Source organism: Callorhinus ursinus, unplaced genomic scaffold, assembly GCF_003265705.2.
Source record: "Callorhinus ursinus isolate GAN/ISIS: 27379988/994484 unplaced genomic scaffold, GSC_fseal_2.0 scaffold8, whole genome shotgun sequence".
Classification (NCBI taxonomy): domain Eukaryota; kingdom Metazoa; phylum Chordata; class Mammalia; order Carnivora; family Otariidae; genus Callorhinus; species Callorhinus ursinus.
In genome coordinates, this window is record NW_027397070.1 from 51,085,007 (window position 1) to 51,101,455 (window position 16,449).

A 16,449-nucleotide genomic window follows, 5' to 3' on the forward strand; every position below is an offset into this window, starting at 1 on the left:
ACAGACCTTCTATTCTTTCTTGATGGACTTAAAGGTAATGTGGGTATTTGACGTATGGGAGCCATAATATGTAAACACTTTAAGCTTAGTCATTGAGAATTATGAGAGCTTTAGACAGTCATTGGGAAGAAGAGTAATATGAGGATGACAGAGAAAGCACCTTGATAAGCATTCCCAGCATAACTATAAGAATAGAACTTCCTAAAGCAATGCTATTCCCTGAAGGAGCGTGGATGGTGGGCAGTTAAAAGTAGCAGATGTCGCTACAAATGTCCACACACTTGGTTATTATTAATGAGTACTAAGATGTTAATATGTGTCAACTGTGTAGCATGAAGTCTGAATACAGCAAATGTTTAATAAGTGGTAAATGTTATTGGTAGGCATTATTCTAGAAAGTTAAAATATCTTTTTCCTCTCAACAGTGCTAACTGCTCTTTTTTCTAAGGAATTATGAGTAATTATGAAAAATGGGTATGATTGTAGGAAAATACACACATACACAGCCTAGGACTACTATATTTTATTTAAAGACCAAAGTCCATAGTTCCATTCTGTTCATAACAATTATATCCTGAGTCTGTGTGTATCTGCAATAGTGAGGCATAACTCACCAGCCATGGGAACCGATAGTCAAAAAAGTGTGCCTTTTTTTCCCAAAGTTCCGAGTTAGAACATGAATTTACTTATATTTGGGGAAGGACACAGACAAGAAAAAGAGCTACTAAAAGAAAGCCTTGGGTTTTCTGAGAGTAATTTTGAATCAAATTGTCATTACTTTAGGATGTGATTCTAAGTGCGTATCATCCAAAAGCTTTTGGTTTGTAATTTTGAGGTTTTTTTATATGGTAGGGACAGAAGTAGTAAAAAAGAACTTTTTAATCCCTAAATATAGAGTTCTAAATCCTGAGTCCTTTGCAAATCAAAGCTTGCTGCCCCCAGCAAAGAAAGTGTTTCTGAAACTACAGTGTTCTGTGGCAGTCATGGCAGTGTTGGATGCCAGGTTCTCCAGGCAAACATTGGCGACTGTGTTGGGCAATGAGGGGATAGAGATGTTTGCAATGGCTTTGGGAATTCCACTGGCAGTGGCTGTAATTGGTGATGATGAGGTTTGAGAGACAGCAAGGAAGGGGCTGGATTCACATAAAACCCACACAGATTGTCTGGACCCAGAGCCATGGGAAACAGATTATCTTCCAGTGATTTTTAAGCTCTCTTGGCATCTCTATGAGTATATTTTTCTTTATCACTCTTGACAGCAGATGCAACCAGAGGTAATGAATGAAAATGGAGGTAATGAATTATTGGCAATGAAGAACAGTTCTGATGGGGATGAATTATTAAAGAAAGAATACATAGGTGGATAGCAACTTTATTTAAACTAGGAGTGGCAACTAGGCTTGGAAGTACAGTTACTGATTGATTGATTGACTTAGTTTTAGCTAATATTTATTGAGCATGTACCATATGCCAGGAACAGAGCTTTAGTTTTTCTTTTTTTAAAAGATTTATTGACTTATTTGAGAGCAAGAGAGCAAGCACATGGGGGGGGGGCGGGGAGAGACAGAGAATCCCAAGCATGGAGCCTGACGTGGGGCTCAGTCTCACAACCCCGAGATCATGACCTGAGCCGAAACCAAAAGTCAGACTCTCAACCGACTGAGCCACCCAGGCACCCCCAGAGCTTCACTTTTAACATTACACTTAAATTGGTGACAAGACACTGTGTTTATCCCAATTTACAGATGGAAAAATTGAGGCTTGAGGAGGGGAAGTAACTCACCCCCCCTCCCCCCCGGTCACTGACTGTCAAGTGTAGGAGCTGGGGGAGTCACAGCTGTGCTCTGTAGAGAGTCAGTCCTGCTCATTCCATGTTCTGCTAGACTGCCTGCCACGGACCCTCCCTGGAGTCTAACCACCATTAATGGGAGCTACTGGCAAAATGTGTTACTGTTGCCTGGGAGGAATACTTTATTCATCTATATGCATACAGAAGATCAGCAGAAATCAGATCTCTGGGAAGTAGGGCACAGGGTCATTCAACTGGAGAGAAAAGGCATGGAAATGTGGAAGAGTATATGTGTGGGGTCTGCAGTGGTGGTTGGGGCCCATTTTGGGGACAGAAGTGAAGGTGGTGTTGGGGAAGGAGAGTGGTGCTGGGGACAAGTCACCCAAACCACGTAGCTACGGGGAGAGTTTGTGTAATATTAGAGGAGGCAGGGGAATGCTGAGAGGAAAATAGTAAATATCCTTCAACCTCAGAGTCTAGTACTTTTCTTGAAAAAGAAGTCTACATCATATTTTTGGCCAATCAAAATTAATATAACTTTCTTAGAATTCTTGCTTGGCTATCAGTTCTTGAGATGAATTCACTAGATGTTCATGTAACTCATCGGTTTTCACTCAAAAACTAGGAACCCTTGCTAGTTGTGCCACATCCAGGCCATTCTGCAAGGTCCTTATAATGAAGTCACCAACAATTAATTTCCAATTGATTACCTTTAGAAGTGTATTCTTGACCTCTTTTTTATGACCACCCTCTAAGGAGTTTTTTAAGATAATTTTTCGCCTAATTGCCCTTCTCCCATAAAATTTTAATACCACGGATATACTGTATATTTCTTTAAGTACTGTAGGCTTTTGGCAGGTCAAAAAACATTTTCATATCTAGGATCCATCCCCCCACACACCTAAAACAATTTTTGCTGCCTTGAGGGAGGTCTTACGTCCATGGATAACTCATGCTTTCGAACTATCAAACAGTGATTGCGACCCTTCCAAAAAGGCCATTTGCCTCTTATGATTGCCTTCTGCATTTCTGCACAGTTAACATGTATTCCTCTACCACCTCCCTTCCCTAAGAAACTTAACGTGGGCCTGCAGAGGGCCCAGCCACAACAGGAAACTCCAAGGAGGTTTGCTCACCAGGTCTCTAAGACCAATCATGTTGGCTCTGGGATATAGCTTCAGCTTTGGTTGCTGAAAATGAAATGCACACTTCAGTAGTGTCTAATTGAAAAAAAAAAAAAGTATGTTTGAAATTCTTTTTCTGTTAACTTTGAGGAGGAACAGGGTTGAAGTATCTCCCTGTCAAATGTAGAATAAAGATCCATAGCATGGTTTAAGGCACCTCTCTACCACTGTCAGTTAAGTGAACTCAATTACCTAGTGTGACTTTTCTACTGTTCTTTGTCGTGTCCAGTAATTCTATGCTTTGTGTGTATATTTCAAAAAGGATGTTGTCTGGAAATGCTAAGCATATGGGTTGTCACGTGCATTGGTTTGCTCGGGCCTCCATAACAGTACCACAGACTGAGTGGCTTAAACAACAGAAATTTATTTTCTCACAGTTGTGGAAGCTAGAAGTCCAAGGTCAAGGTGTCAGCAGGGTTGGTTTTTTTCTGAAAACTCTTTCTGTGGTTTATGGATGGCTTTCTTCTCCCTGTGCCTTCACATAGTCGTCCCTCTGTGCATGTCTGTGTCCTAATTTGATCTTTTTATTAAGGATTCCAGGTATATTGGATTTGGCTTACCCTAATGATCTCATTTTAACACAGACACTATCTCCAAATACTAGTCATATTCGGAGGTACTGGGGGGTTAGAACTGCAGCATATGAATTTTGGAGGACGTAGTTCAGTCCAAAACTAACATCATAGAAGAAAGGATGTAAAAGGAGCCTAGGTGAATCACAAATACGGACTTTGACTAAGATGTATCTGTTCAAATCCTCCCTGTTTCTTACTAGCCCTGTGTCCTCTTTGAACTTAAGTTCTCCTTAAAAGTGTAATAATTATATCCATCCCAAAGGATTGTTGTGAGAATTGTATCTAATCAATTAATAACAGCTATAACTAATAAATATATATATACATGTCTAGCTCAGCATCTGGCTTCTAATTGCTTTTCCTCTTGAATATGGATTCAGACTTCAATGCATTGGAAATAATAAAACCAAGCAAGTCAGTTAATATTGTTAATATCAAGAAGGGGAAAGAAATGAGCATTTATTGAACAACTACTGTATATTGAGTACTCTTATGCACACAGTAGGACAAAAATTTGTTTTTTACATAAGATCTACAGATTAATTATTCAATAGTATTTATCGTGCATGCAGTATGTATCAGGTACAGAAAGTAGTCTTCTCATCTTCTGTGTAGCAAACACTCTTCTTATTGTTCATACCCAGTTTCCTGTATTTCTTGCAGCAGATTCCCTGGCATTGGGGAGTTTCTGCAGGATCCAATAGAAAAAAAAAAAAATTGTCACAAGTTGAATTACTACTGTGGCAACCAGATTTTTTTCTGCTGTCGTCAGAAACAGTCTTTCTGTGTCCAGAGGCTGTCATGTGGTATTTCTCTGCTGGCCTACATTACTAATTCAGCTAATTGCAGCAATTACATGAAGAGATCACTGCTAGCGAGAAAAGCCGTTATGCTGTTCCTGAACAGACTGCATTCCACAGCATTCATTAATTATGCCTGCCTATAGATTCACAGCCACCAAAGCATGCACTTGAGACCACACACCATATGCACTGAAACCCTCTCAAAGTTTGCAGTGCCTTTCCATGCTGTCTTACACTCTTATATGGCCCACCATTTGTATATACCTTCTCCTTCCCTTCAGATTCTCAAAATTGAAATTAAAATCAGAATAGTCAGGCTGTACAATGTGACTTACAGAGATGGGATAGTCTTGAGCCTCCTGGAACCACTTGGAGTCATTCAGCTTCTCATAAAATCCATACAGGTTGTCTGAACCCATAGCCGTTCACAGCTACACAAGAGTTTAAAATGCTCTGTCCTCCAGCATGCCCTGTTTAGAGAAGAGAAACATAATAATGATGGGAGGCAGGGCATAGTGATAAGTCTTTGATGCTTTTGTTCATTGGTTTCCTTATCTCTCTCTCTCTCCTCTCGCCTTCTCTTCCCCCTACCCCATTATTTTTCCTTTGATACACACAGCCAACATCAGATGACCTTGTTTCATCTGCTGAATGTTCAAGCGATGATGAAGACTTCGTTGAATGTGAGCCGAGTACAGGTAGGTTAGGTCAGTCTTGTTTTGCTTGCTTTTTTTTTACATTTGCAAAAAACAATACATACATATATGTGACTATACATGTGTTCTATATATATTATAGTGTGTTAATGTGTGTATTTACTATATATATGTATAAGGATACATATATAAATATTAATATATAATCAAAAGCATCAAATCCCATGGAAGGAGCAAATAAGATCCCAGGGAAATTTAACATCAGTTCCTGATATCCAAAGAAAAATCCATGGTGTACCACCCAACTTTGAGCAGTCGGACACCCAGATTAACTATGGGAACAGGAAAAGTACAGCAGTGCCTGGCAGCTATGAAATTGACAGGGGATGGGAGCATGAAGATGTCTATATTGGAATAACATCAAAACCCCCTGAACCCAAAGTGGAGCTATAAAGATCATTTAAACCTCATGAATTGTTCTGAGCCTGTGTGGCAAACAAAATAAAACCAGAAACCCAAACCAAACAACAATAAAAAAAACCCACACATTTTCCATGGGATTTCAACAGCAGTTAACATGGTATTATATTTATACTAATTTTGTTCATTGTGCATTTAGAAAATTGTGCAGTAATATAGCATAGTAAACACAAAATTAGTACTGAACCATGCCATGTCAAAGGCTGAGATGCTTCAAAATGTATCTACTGTGCTGAAGTTAAGAGGGCTTTCGCAACTCGATGCTTCAGTGTGTTCCCCATTCGCACCCAGATACATTTTGATATTTTATGGTCTTTCTTTATATTGAGCTATATAATGTCCAGCAGGCAACTGCGGTCCCTGATTATTTCCTATCAATTTTTCCAAGTCGTCTGTTTTGAGACTTGCTATAAGTTAAACATTTATATATATATAATAGAGAACAGATATCATCGAATTTCTGTGTATGTTTAATAGAATTAAAAGCTGGAGTTGGGTTAGGATTTTATTTCTGCAAAGGCTAAGAGAAACAGAATATTCTAGTTGATTTTTTGGGTTGCTTTATTTTTTTTCTTTTCTTAAAAAAAAAGGTGAGCCATTAAACATTTTCTTTTGCTAATTCTAGAGAAATTCAAGGTTTGTGGAAAAAAATAACAAAAGTAAAAACTTTCCATTCCTTAACCCAAGATGATTTACATTTTTTTTCATATTTTGTTGACGGCCTGACTGGTGTCTTGCAAGTGGCTTTGAATCAGGAAGTTCTGTGGGTTTCTGTTTTTAGCATTACATAGAAACATAATAATAGGTAGGGTATTTCCATTTTGGAGTGTGACCTGTTCCTTTTAGGAGCTTGGTTGTGAAGAAGGAAAGTAACTCTGGTCTGGTGTGGTCAGATTTTTTCATATTATTAGATAATAATCTCAATGTACTACATGAGGTTTTAATAACACTGGAGGGCAGATACATCCAGTCCATACCAGAATTTGGGCACCAAGTTTTTATTCACTCATTAATTCATCCATTAATTCATTCAATAAATATTTCTGAGCCCTAGGACAAGATACAGTGTATCTCTAGAGTTGAGACCTTCCTGTTCTAATAATTTTCATAAATGAGCTGTTGGAAAATAGAATTAGGAGCTTTACTACTGAAATAAATTTCCTCTCCAAAATAATTCAGTTCAGCAAATATTTTTTGAGTTAACTATGTATGTTAAGCATGTGCCAGATCCTAGGAATTCAGATATGAATATGGCATGATCCCCAAGACATTTGTTAAATTAGCTGATTTCATAGCCAATAGTTTAAGATACCTAGACTTTAATTTGGATTTTCTGTTTATCCCCTCTCTGGTTATCTTGCTTTCAAAGCAGTAATATCTGTATATATGCAACATTGTTGTTCAAAACTTGATTTTAAGTCGTCTTACAAAAATTAAGGCTTGACCATTACAAAATATTGCCACTGTCTTCCCCCACTACCTCCCTGCCTCCTACACATGGTCATCTCCATAGCAACCTCCGTAATAAAACAAAGGGCTTTTCCAGATATGATTCACAAGGTCTACAGCTCCCCAAGTTGTGGGGGTATATTGCCATTTGGTATTAAAGTTGAACAGGCCCAAACCTGAATGGCACCAAACTAAGTCCATTTGCTTTTTTAGTGGCTGCACAGGTGTTTCATCTGATTCAAAAGCAGAGGACAGAAATTCAATGCCAGCATTTGAGTAATATAATTACATGGGGCAGGTGGGAGATAAAAGCAGGTTTTAAAACAATCTGTTGTGTTCGGCAACAGGGTGTGGGAGGGGGCATATAAATAAAGTAGGTGACAGAGTGTTCACCCTGAAGGAGCTAACATGTAGCTCTATGAGACTAATATTGATCCCCTCTGCCTGGGATTATTCGACTCCTCACATTTGAAGAACGAGCGTTTCTTCTTTCTAAATTTATTTATTCCATAAGGTATTCCTGATAAGTGATTCAGATACACAGGGAAATATGTTAGAGGCATATTTAATACAGGACGGAGATAGATATTCCTACTGAAGCAGAGATTTTACTCTTGGGGCCTGATTAACACTGATGAAGGTTATATGCATAGAGATACCGAGCCCTCTTTTGTATTCAATGAGAAATATTTCCAGAGCCTTCACATCTTCCCAAAACAATTTGGATTAAAAATCAGGAAAATTTAAACCAGTTGTTTCTGGAGGTAGGTTTTGCCCTACCTCAAGAGAAACCTTCCATTGCCCATGCAGCAACAGATAATGGTGACATTTAGATAACTTTGACATAAATCATTAGTCTGAGATTCTGTGTGAATACTGAGGTTAAAATTCTGGGTTTGAACATTCTAACTCACTGCCTCAGTTTCTCATATTTTACTCTTTTCCAGGCCTGATGTTTGACGGAAATACACTAAAGGTGGTTAATTACCCAGGCCTTGTTTCATCTTACTTAACAATGACTTTTTCTTCTCTCATTTTGTTAGCCAGTTTAGGATTTTCCAGCTGTCTCAGTTAGAAAGCATTTAACTTCTACAGCTTCTTTCCTGATTATTTAGGTTCACTAGAAGCTCATATTTTTCATAAATTTGCATAGTTCAGTATATGCTCTATTCAACAACTTTTGTTTTCATGTGGGCATTCAATTTTAAATGAAATTATTTTTCTTATTTAATCTTCTTTAAATCAAAATGGGCTTTAAAGCTCCTGGTTTTGAATCAGATGAAAGCAATTGCCTTTCACACCCAGCATGCACTTCAGCAGTTAGGGATCACCCTCATTTGTATAGCTCAGTCAGATTATCTTTAGGGACCACTTAAATTTTGGGGGGAGTTTGGCTGATGATAGTCTAGAAACCTTTAAGTCCAATGACTGTCAAATTTTCTCTGGATGTAATGAGTGAAAAACAAACAAAAAACCCTAGACCATGAGAGCGAGGCAGAAAGTGAAAGCTCAAGGAGTATTTGTTGACTGAAATTGTATGACTCAAAATACCTCATAATCTTAAAATTGGAGATTTTTCATATCTCTAACTTCATCTTCCCTTAAAGAGCTAAATAAAATCTGTTGAATTATTTAAAATATATGATTCCATGCAAATAAATATCACCCTAACAAAACCCACATTTCTTCTTCTTCAAAAAAGAATCCTCTACTTTTTATAACAAGTCACAGGTAAAATTGCATTTTCTAAACATTTACATGGAGAAACCAGCATCAAAACTTTATAAAATCATATAAAGATACCTGCATTAAATGAAAATATTCTGAAGAATATTTGAATAACTATTTAAGTACCTAAAAGTGAGGGTCAAGGTTTTAATTTTCCTAATTTGTACATGTGGATTGTATTCCCCGCAAAGGAAGTCAGTGTCTATTTAATATTTCAGACTTGTGTCTTTGCAAACAAACTCTTTCCTTCCCAACTACACTTCTATTGATATGAAATTGTGCAGTAAACTCATATTTCATTGTTCTCACCTCTTTGGATCTGACAACAACAAAATAGGGAAGCTGGGGAAGATTCAGATGACTGCTAGAAAATGGGATTATTGATAAATGATATGGGAAGTCAAGTTACAATTAAGATCTTTAGTAAATTCACATTTGTGATCTGAAGTATGGTAATTGATTCTGATATATAGAGAAATTGACAAAAGTCACTTTCCCAAATGGAAAAGAAATCTTCTGTCCCTTCCCCGGTCTGACCCCCACTGTCTCCGTCTTTGGAAACAGAAATAATATCAAAACATTGTGATCTTAGGTTAGCGTTTGTGTAACTGAAAATTACCAACTTTCTGAATTTTATATATTTATAGTCTCAATATTCTAAAGTCCTGAAGGCAGGGGTCACAAAGCAGAGAAAAATAAATAAATAAATAAAAAGAAATGCCTTTTACACCTGAGAAATGGGCATGTCAACAATTAACCGTATTCTGGGCGCCTGGGTGGCTCAGCTGGTTAAACGACTGCCTTCGGCTCAGGTCATGATCCTGGAGTCCCGGGATCAAGTCCCACATCGGGCTCCCTGCTCAGCAGGGAGTCTGCTTCTCCCTCTGACCCTCTTCCTTCTCGTGCTCTCTATCTCTCATTCTCTCTCTCTCAAATAAATAAATAAAATCTTAAAAAATAAAACAATTAACTGTATTAATTGATCCAGCCATTACACTGGGATACATTTTTCTGGTTGTCAGTTAGCCAGGTTTTTTGCCTCCACTTTTGTTAATGGGTCCTCTATCAAATCTCAAAGGACAGTCCTTCCACCAGAAGGCAGACAATAAAAGGAAGTATGAAACACATCCATCCATCAATAGGACTGTGCTAAACAACTTCCATAATGGTGGGATTGAGAGAGATGTTTAAACTATTGGCAGTAACTTGAGATCACAAAATAATTACTATTCCCAGAGTGGTTCTCAGATGTATTTTTACACCTCAAATCCACAGCTCTCACATTTGCATTCGGTGTTTTTGCTACTTTGTTCCTCTTTGTTAGTCACACTATAATATTCAGCCCAGTGTGGGTGAAATTTTAAATCTGGCAAAACACCAAGAGCATAGCCTTATTTGTGTTCTCCAGGTGGACCTGAGTTCTTAATCTTTATCAGTTTGAGATTCCTCAGTATTTATAATATGAAAATCTGGCACTGAATTGTTAAAAGCTCACCAAATCCTTAGGGTTTTTATTTGCTGGATCGCCATGGAAAATGCAGCTGAAATGTTAAGACAATACTGATTTTGGATCAGAAAGATATGAATAATTTTCAGAATCTACAGATTAAAAAAAGAAACTAAATGTGCTGGTCATTGGCCTTAAATATGATATTTGCAATCTTTTTTTTAAAAGATTTTTATTATTTTTATTTACTTGAGAGAGACACAGTGAGAGAGGGAACACAGGCAGGGGGAGTGGGAGAAGGGAGAAGCAGGCTCTCTGCCGAGCAGAGAGCCCGATGCGGGGCTCGATCCCAGGATCCTGGGATCATGACCCGAGCCAAAGGCAGACGCTTAACCACTAAGCCACTCAGGCACCCTATATTTGCAATCTTAAGTGTTTATAGAAATATACCTTGTCATTAGTGTTTTCAGCAAGCTTGAAGCATTAGCAACTTGTACATTTTTATTACAAAGAATTGGATTTTTATTTAATTTTAGGAATATTTTTCCATATGGAAAAATTGACTAATGACATGATTCTATTTACAATCTTGAGTTTCCATATGGAAAAATGTTTCTAAAATTAAATAAAAATTCAGTGTATAATAGTAAATGCCTAAATAAAATACCATAGGAATGTTTGAGTTTCACAGTGTCCAGAATCCACCTTGAAGCTTAAGTCCACTTTAAAACATTTTTAATAAAGGGATAATGGAAGTAATCTCAGAAATGTTTTAATTTTACTAAGAAGAATATAAATAAATGTAAATTTCATTAATTTAATCATTGTTGGCTATAGACATTATTCATTTTTACATTTGAGTTATAATACATGTCTAATGTATGCAAAAGCAAATAAGTATCCACACATTTAGATCTAGGCTAAATCCTACCCATTTTTGAATTTCATCCAGTGATTTATAAATTAATAGAGTATGTTTATGGGTGCATAATGTTCCCAATTTAATGGCATAATTTCTGTTTTCATTCATTAACCCACTCAGTGATGAATTGTATCACTCTCTTATAACCCAACTCCACTTCAACCCAAGCTAATTTTTAAGCAATTGAAGCAAATATGTGCCCTTTAAACCCTTAATGGTAAATTGCTTTGATAATTAGGGTATGAATAGAAATATAAGTGTAGGAAAGTCTACTGATTGGCTAGTAGGCAGTTAGGCAACTGATAGCTCAGGCATGATGTACAGAAAATAGGTGGCTCATGGATTGACCATTATCATGGTTTTCATAATAACAGTAAATCTAATAACAAGAATGATAAAAATGAAAAAAAAATCTATCTCCATTACCCAAGATTTTGTGGTATGTCGAGAAGGGAGGGGAATCAGTAAGATCAATGTGTAAGTATACACATTTCTATTTGAAAGTTTAATAAGTGATTTGTGCAATAACTTTTAGTGACTGCTATCTGTAGGCACTGGAATAGGTGCTAGGAAAACAAAAATAAGACATAACATCTTCAAGGAGTTCATGGTCTATTAGGGAAGACAGATACAAAAATAAAGGGAATAAAAAGAAAAAAAAGGAAAGAAAGGGAAGAAACAGTGTGGACAATGAATGGAAATGCCTAGAATATTATCAGAACTTGGAGGAGAGGTTGCTAATTCAGCAATAGCATATCCCGTCTAAGGATGGGCAAGAAAAATCATAGGAGATGATACCAACCGGTGACAGAATCACTTAACCCCAAAAATCATTCTTCTGTATCTTAGTTTGAGGGTACAGAATTTCAGATTCACTGTGACTGAAAAATTAATACAGTTCAGTAATAAACTTTTCTTTGAACACACACACAGTATGGTCTAGGACCAGGTCTTCTTGGGTAGCAGGGTAAGTAAGGATGGGCATGATGAAGGGAGAATTTCAAGCCAAACTCATGAGAACTTCCTGATTTCAAATGCAAATGCAAGTAGTTGATAACAAGTGAGCTTAATGAAATCATTAAGCAAGCCCCCCCCCCCAAATTAATAAAGAGGGATTGGGTTTCTAAGCAAAGGTTTTTATGAGTTTTCTTTTTTTCTTTTTGTTCTGTATTTTTTCTCACATTAATCCCAGTATATATACTGTGTGTATATATATATATATATATATATTTGTATATAATATGTGTGCATACTAAATGTAGAGTACCTATCATGCCATATATATGTAGACACAGTATAAGTGATATTAGACTAATGTAAACAGAGATTAACAACAGTCCCTGCCATCAGTCATGTGTTTACACAGAAATTCACACCTTCATTTTTACATCAGCCAACACAGACATGCACGATATGATACTGTTTTAACTTCGCGAACAAAGCATGTGAACTTTTTTTAGGTTTTGTTTTCTTCTGTATCATAATTACAGTGATGATTCCATAATTCAGTTATCCTTGGGAGGGGTGGAGAGAAAAATTATACAGATATATCTATCCATATATGCACATTCCTGTGTATATATATAAATAGATATACATACCTTTTATATATTTGAAAAACATTTTCTGTCGTTTCACCTCATCTTGTGCCGCATGAATTTTTGGTGGTTCAATTTACTTTGTTTTGATTCACATTTAGTATATTGGTCATTATGGTTATGTGAAACTCATTGCTGTATTTTTATTGGTAATATTAGTCATTTTTAAAATACTGAGAGATATATAGATATACAAAACAAACAAGGCAACAAAATCTTTTCTTGCCATCCTAATCTCTAATTTCTCCCCCTTCAGCATACCCCTCCAGTATTTATATTTATGCTTGAAACAAAACAAACCCCAGCAAATCCAAGAAAGTTGTGTACAAAAGAATGAAATACTGTGTCTTCCTTTTCTTCCTCCTATATAGATATATTTTTTCCTTTTAATTTCCTTCCTTTTCCTTTTTCATTTTTCCCCATATCTGCACAGGCCACTTGCCTTCCCTCCACCCCTCCTCCCCCCATGACAATATAATTAATTAAAAGGAGGACAGATGAGCCAGAAAAAAAAGAAAGAAAGAAAGAAAGACGGAAAGACAGGTAGACATCCAGATACAAGAGAGAAACACATTCTTGTCCACAAATTTCAGATGGCATAAAAAGAATTTTATTGCAGATGTAGAATATTTGTTGTATCTTTTATTTCTGGACCAGCCCAGAATCATTGTGTGGCATGCAGTGATAGTTGTGTAGCTAATCGACTAACCATGGCCTTCATCACCAATGCATGGTTGTAACGATGCCATCTTGTGTTTCATCCAAGTGACACATCCAGGCTAACCCAGCAAGTCCAGTGTATGAGTTGTGGGGGTAACTTTCTTTTGTAGTTATAATTTCATGGGTTCTCATTTTTCCTATTATTTCCATTGGGTCATGGCAGCCCCAAGAGCTGCTCTCACGACATCTCTGTATGGTTTCGTTCTTATGTTTGCTTCCCTTGGCACAGCAGTTGAGCATATGTCTCTTGTCTGGTACATCTGTCTTGCCATCTTGTCTTGGAGTCCACCGTCGTGCTGTTGTTCTGTGATTCTGTTCTCTGTTTGTAATATGTGGTTTGAAATGCTCTCCTTTTATTTCTCACTCCCCTCTTGTTTCTACTTTTAACCTCACCCCTAGGGAACTTCACAAAGAAGCAAAACAAATTTTCAGTTAAGTGTAAGGCTGATAACTGTGCTTTGACTCTGGAAGTCATAAGTTGCACTTTCTTACTGGCTAAGGGGGCAAAACTTACAGCGGGAAACTGCTAATGCTAACAGCCAAACAACCACCTAATCAAAAACAACAGGAAACCCTTGTTGATTTTTTTGGCATAATCAAATGGGCTTACTATTAAAGAGATTTCACGTAAAGGCTGATTTCCGGAGAGTTTTGCTATTGATTATCAATCGTCTAGCTAAACCTTTTCTTTAGGAACGGATGAACAGAAAGGTTTTTCAGAAAATGCTAGTAAGGGAGCATCTATATAGGAGAAATAGAGCAATGCCTGTTCCTGAATTGGTAAGGAATTTGTGAAAATCTGAATGTGTTTTATTATGAAATGCATTTGTTTATTTATTTCAACCTAAAATATAAATGTGTTTGGCAAGGCATTGGAGAAAAAAAAAAAAAAGCTTTTTAACTCACTGGTTCTACCTCATGCATATTTTGAGATGAGATTATCTTTTGATCTTTTGGAGTCAAATGATGTATATTTTATATTATTTTTTTAATTCATGGAAGCATTACGGAGCCAACACTTTGACTTAGACCTAAATCCTTTCTTTTCTCTTTCTAAAGACCATGACATACGTAATAGCTTTAGTTATGAGAATAGAGTCTGAATTTCTTGAGACAGAAGTGGAAAAAAGTGCCCAGTTAATAATTCCGGTGCTGGACTATGCTTCTGATGATCCAGGAACTTTGTGGGATGACTTGGTTTTTTTAACACTAATAGTATGAAAATGAATCTTTGTCACTTCACCTCCTTATTCATAAAGGTTGAGCAAGAGAATATAAAATAGGTATACAATGGATTAATAGATTAAAGTTCTAAGATGTCTAAAAGTCTGTATTTCTAATCTGGAAAAGAGGAAGCATTTTGATGCAGATGGTTTTAGGATGAGATGTTTCAGGCATGTCTGGGTAGCTCTCTGCTGCTCTTCAGGGCAAGGGCAAAGCAAGAGGAGACTAATGGGCACTGTGGACTAAAGAACTTTTTTAAAAAAGACAGGAAGGGAGAGAGGGAAGGAGGAAGAGAGTGAAGGGAGGTAATGGGATAGGGAGGGAGGAAGAGGTATTCATGCTGAATGAGGGAAAGCAGCTGGTCCATAAATGTTAAGAACCAGCACACACACACAGACACACACAGCCCTAATTTGTAGTGTTTTCTGTAGTATAAAATATTGCCACCATGGCCGACTTCAAGCTACAAATAGAACAACACGAAACTGAGGATTGGGAAGTACTGCTTATTAGTACATGATTATATAGTATTTTCACCATACAGATACTACAGACATCAATCACCTCAAAAGCATAAATAACAGTGAAATGTAGTAATATAACTAGGATGTAATGAGTTTTAAGATTTTAATACCTTTGTTTTTAACATAATGTATTTGATTGCAATTTTATATACTTTAATTTTTGATGATGGCTATTTAAAAACCAACTTGCAAAATTGCTGCAAATGTGCTAGTAATCAGCCGTCAGGACCTGGCTCTAGCACCCCACTGGCTCAGGTACCATGCTGGGGGCATTCAAACACGGGATTGATTTAAAATTTTTTTAAGTTATTATGAGTGGGAAACTTATGGCCATCTTACAGTTGAGAAAATCAGGACTCAAAAACTTTGCTTCTCCAGGATTACATTATCTGCTCATAATGGCAGAGGTAAGATTCAAACCCAAATCCATTTGAAAATGGATACATTTTATTTCTACTGCAGTGTGCACAGAGGATCTGGATTAAACACTTATTAAAACTAAATTTTGGAACTATCATGTGCTTATTTGTGGAGCTTTCACTAATCTTGTTTCCTCAAAATAGAGTTGCCAAATACTCCTCCCTTAGTAACACTGAAGATGAAGAAGATACTTCCTAGGTTCACAAATTTTGCTTCTTGAGCTTTAGAAAGACATAATAGATGCATTTCTTAGCACGTAATTATAATCTCCAGTATGATTCCATTACTCAGTTGTTATGTTTTGTAACTTTTAAAATATAATGAACTTTATTTAGTTACAGTAGTTGATGCATGTTAATTAACCAGCTGCACAGTGAAATATATCAGTGCCCTTTACTTCCACATTTTTTCATCTAGTAAACTAGTATACTAACACTTAAAACAGCATGGGAACCAATGTATTACAGAAAAATGACTGAAGCTTAAAAAAGTCATTTTCCTGTTACATACTTAATCATTGCTTTGTAAAAAAGTCTGAGAGATCTAGGACTTAAAAAGGAAAAGTGTTGGATCTTATTAGCCCTTCTAATTTCACGAGAAAAATTCTGTGATTGGGTTTCCGATAGTGCAATATTTTACTTTGATTTGATGTCAGGGTTAGTTGCCCCTGTGGTCAACTTTCAGTGACAGCATATATATAATATTGAATACAGTCCCCTGAAGTGATTTCCCTAGGCCTCCTCATATAGATTTGCCACTGCTTCATCTTTGTTCCTTCATTCGGTAAATATTCTTTGAATGCTAAATTGTAGCCAGGGATAGTCCTAAGTATTTTATATTTTTAACTTCTTTAATCCTCATAGCAATCTTGTGAGGGGCTATTATTATCATTTTTATTTTAAAGATGAGTAAACTGAGGCACAGAAGAGC

The 16,449-nt window shown here is 36.7% G+C and overlaps 1 protein-coding gene across 14 annotated transcripts in view; it reads left to right on the plus strand.

Moving 5' to 3' along the window:
• Positions 1–16,449, plus strand: part of NRXN3 (neurexin 3) — a 1,564,009-nt gene that overhangs the window by 1,502,135 nt on the left and 45,425 nt on the right. For 13 of the 14 annotated variants that reach the window (XR_012379101.1, XM_073895668.1, XM_073895661.1 and 10 more), the window contains one exon: positions 4,971–5,049. Coding sequence is in view for 13 of the 14 variants with exons in the window: in XM_073895668.1 (XP_073751769.1) it covers positions 4,971–5,049 (79 nt within the window). In the remaining variant the exon portion in view is untranslated. Of the gene's footprint in view, positions 1–4,970; positions 5,059–16,449 lie in introns of all 14 variants that reach the window. The other variant, XM_073895663.1, reaches the window with a different exon arrangement.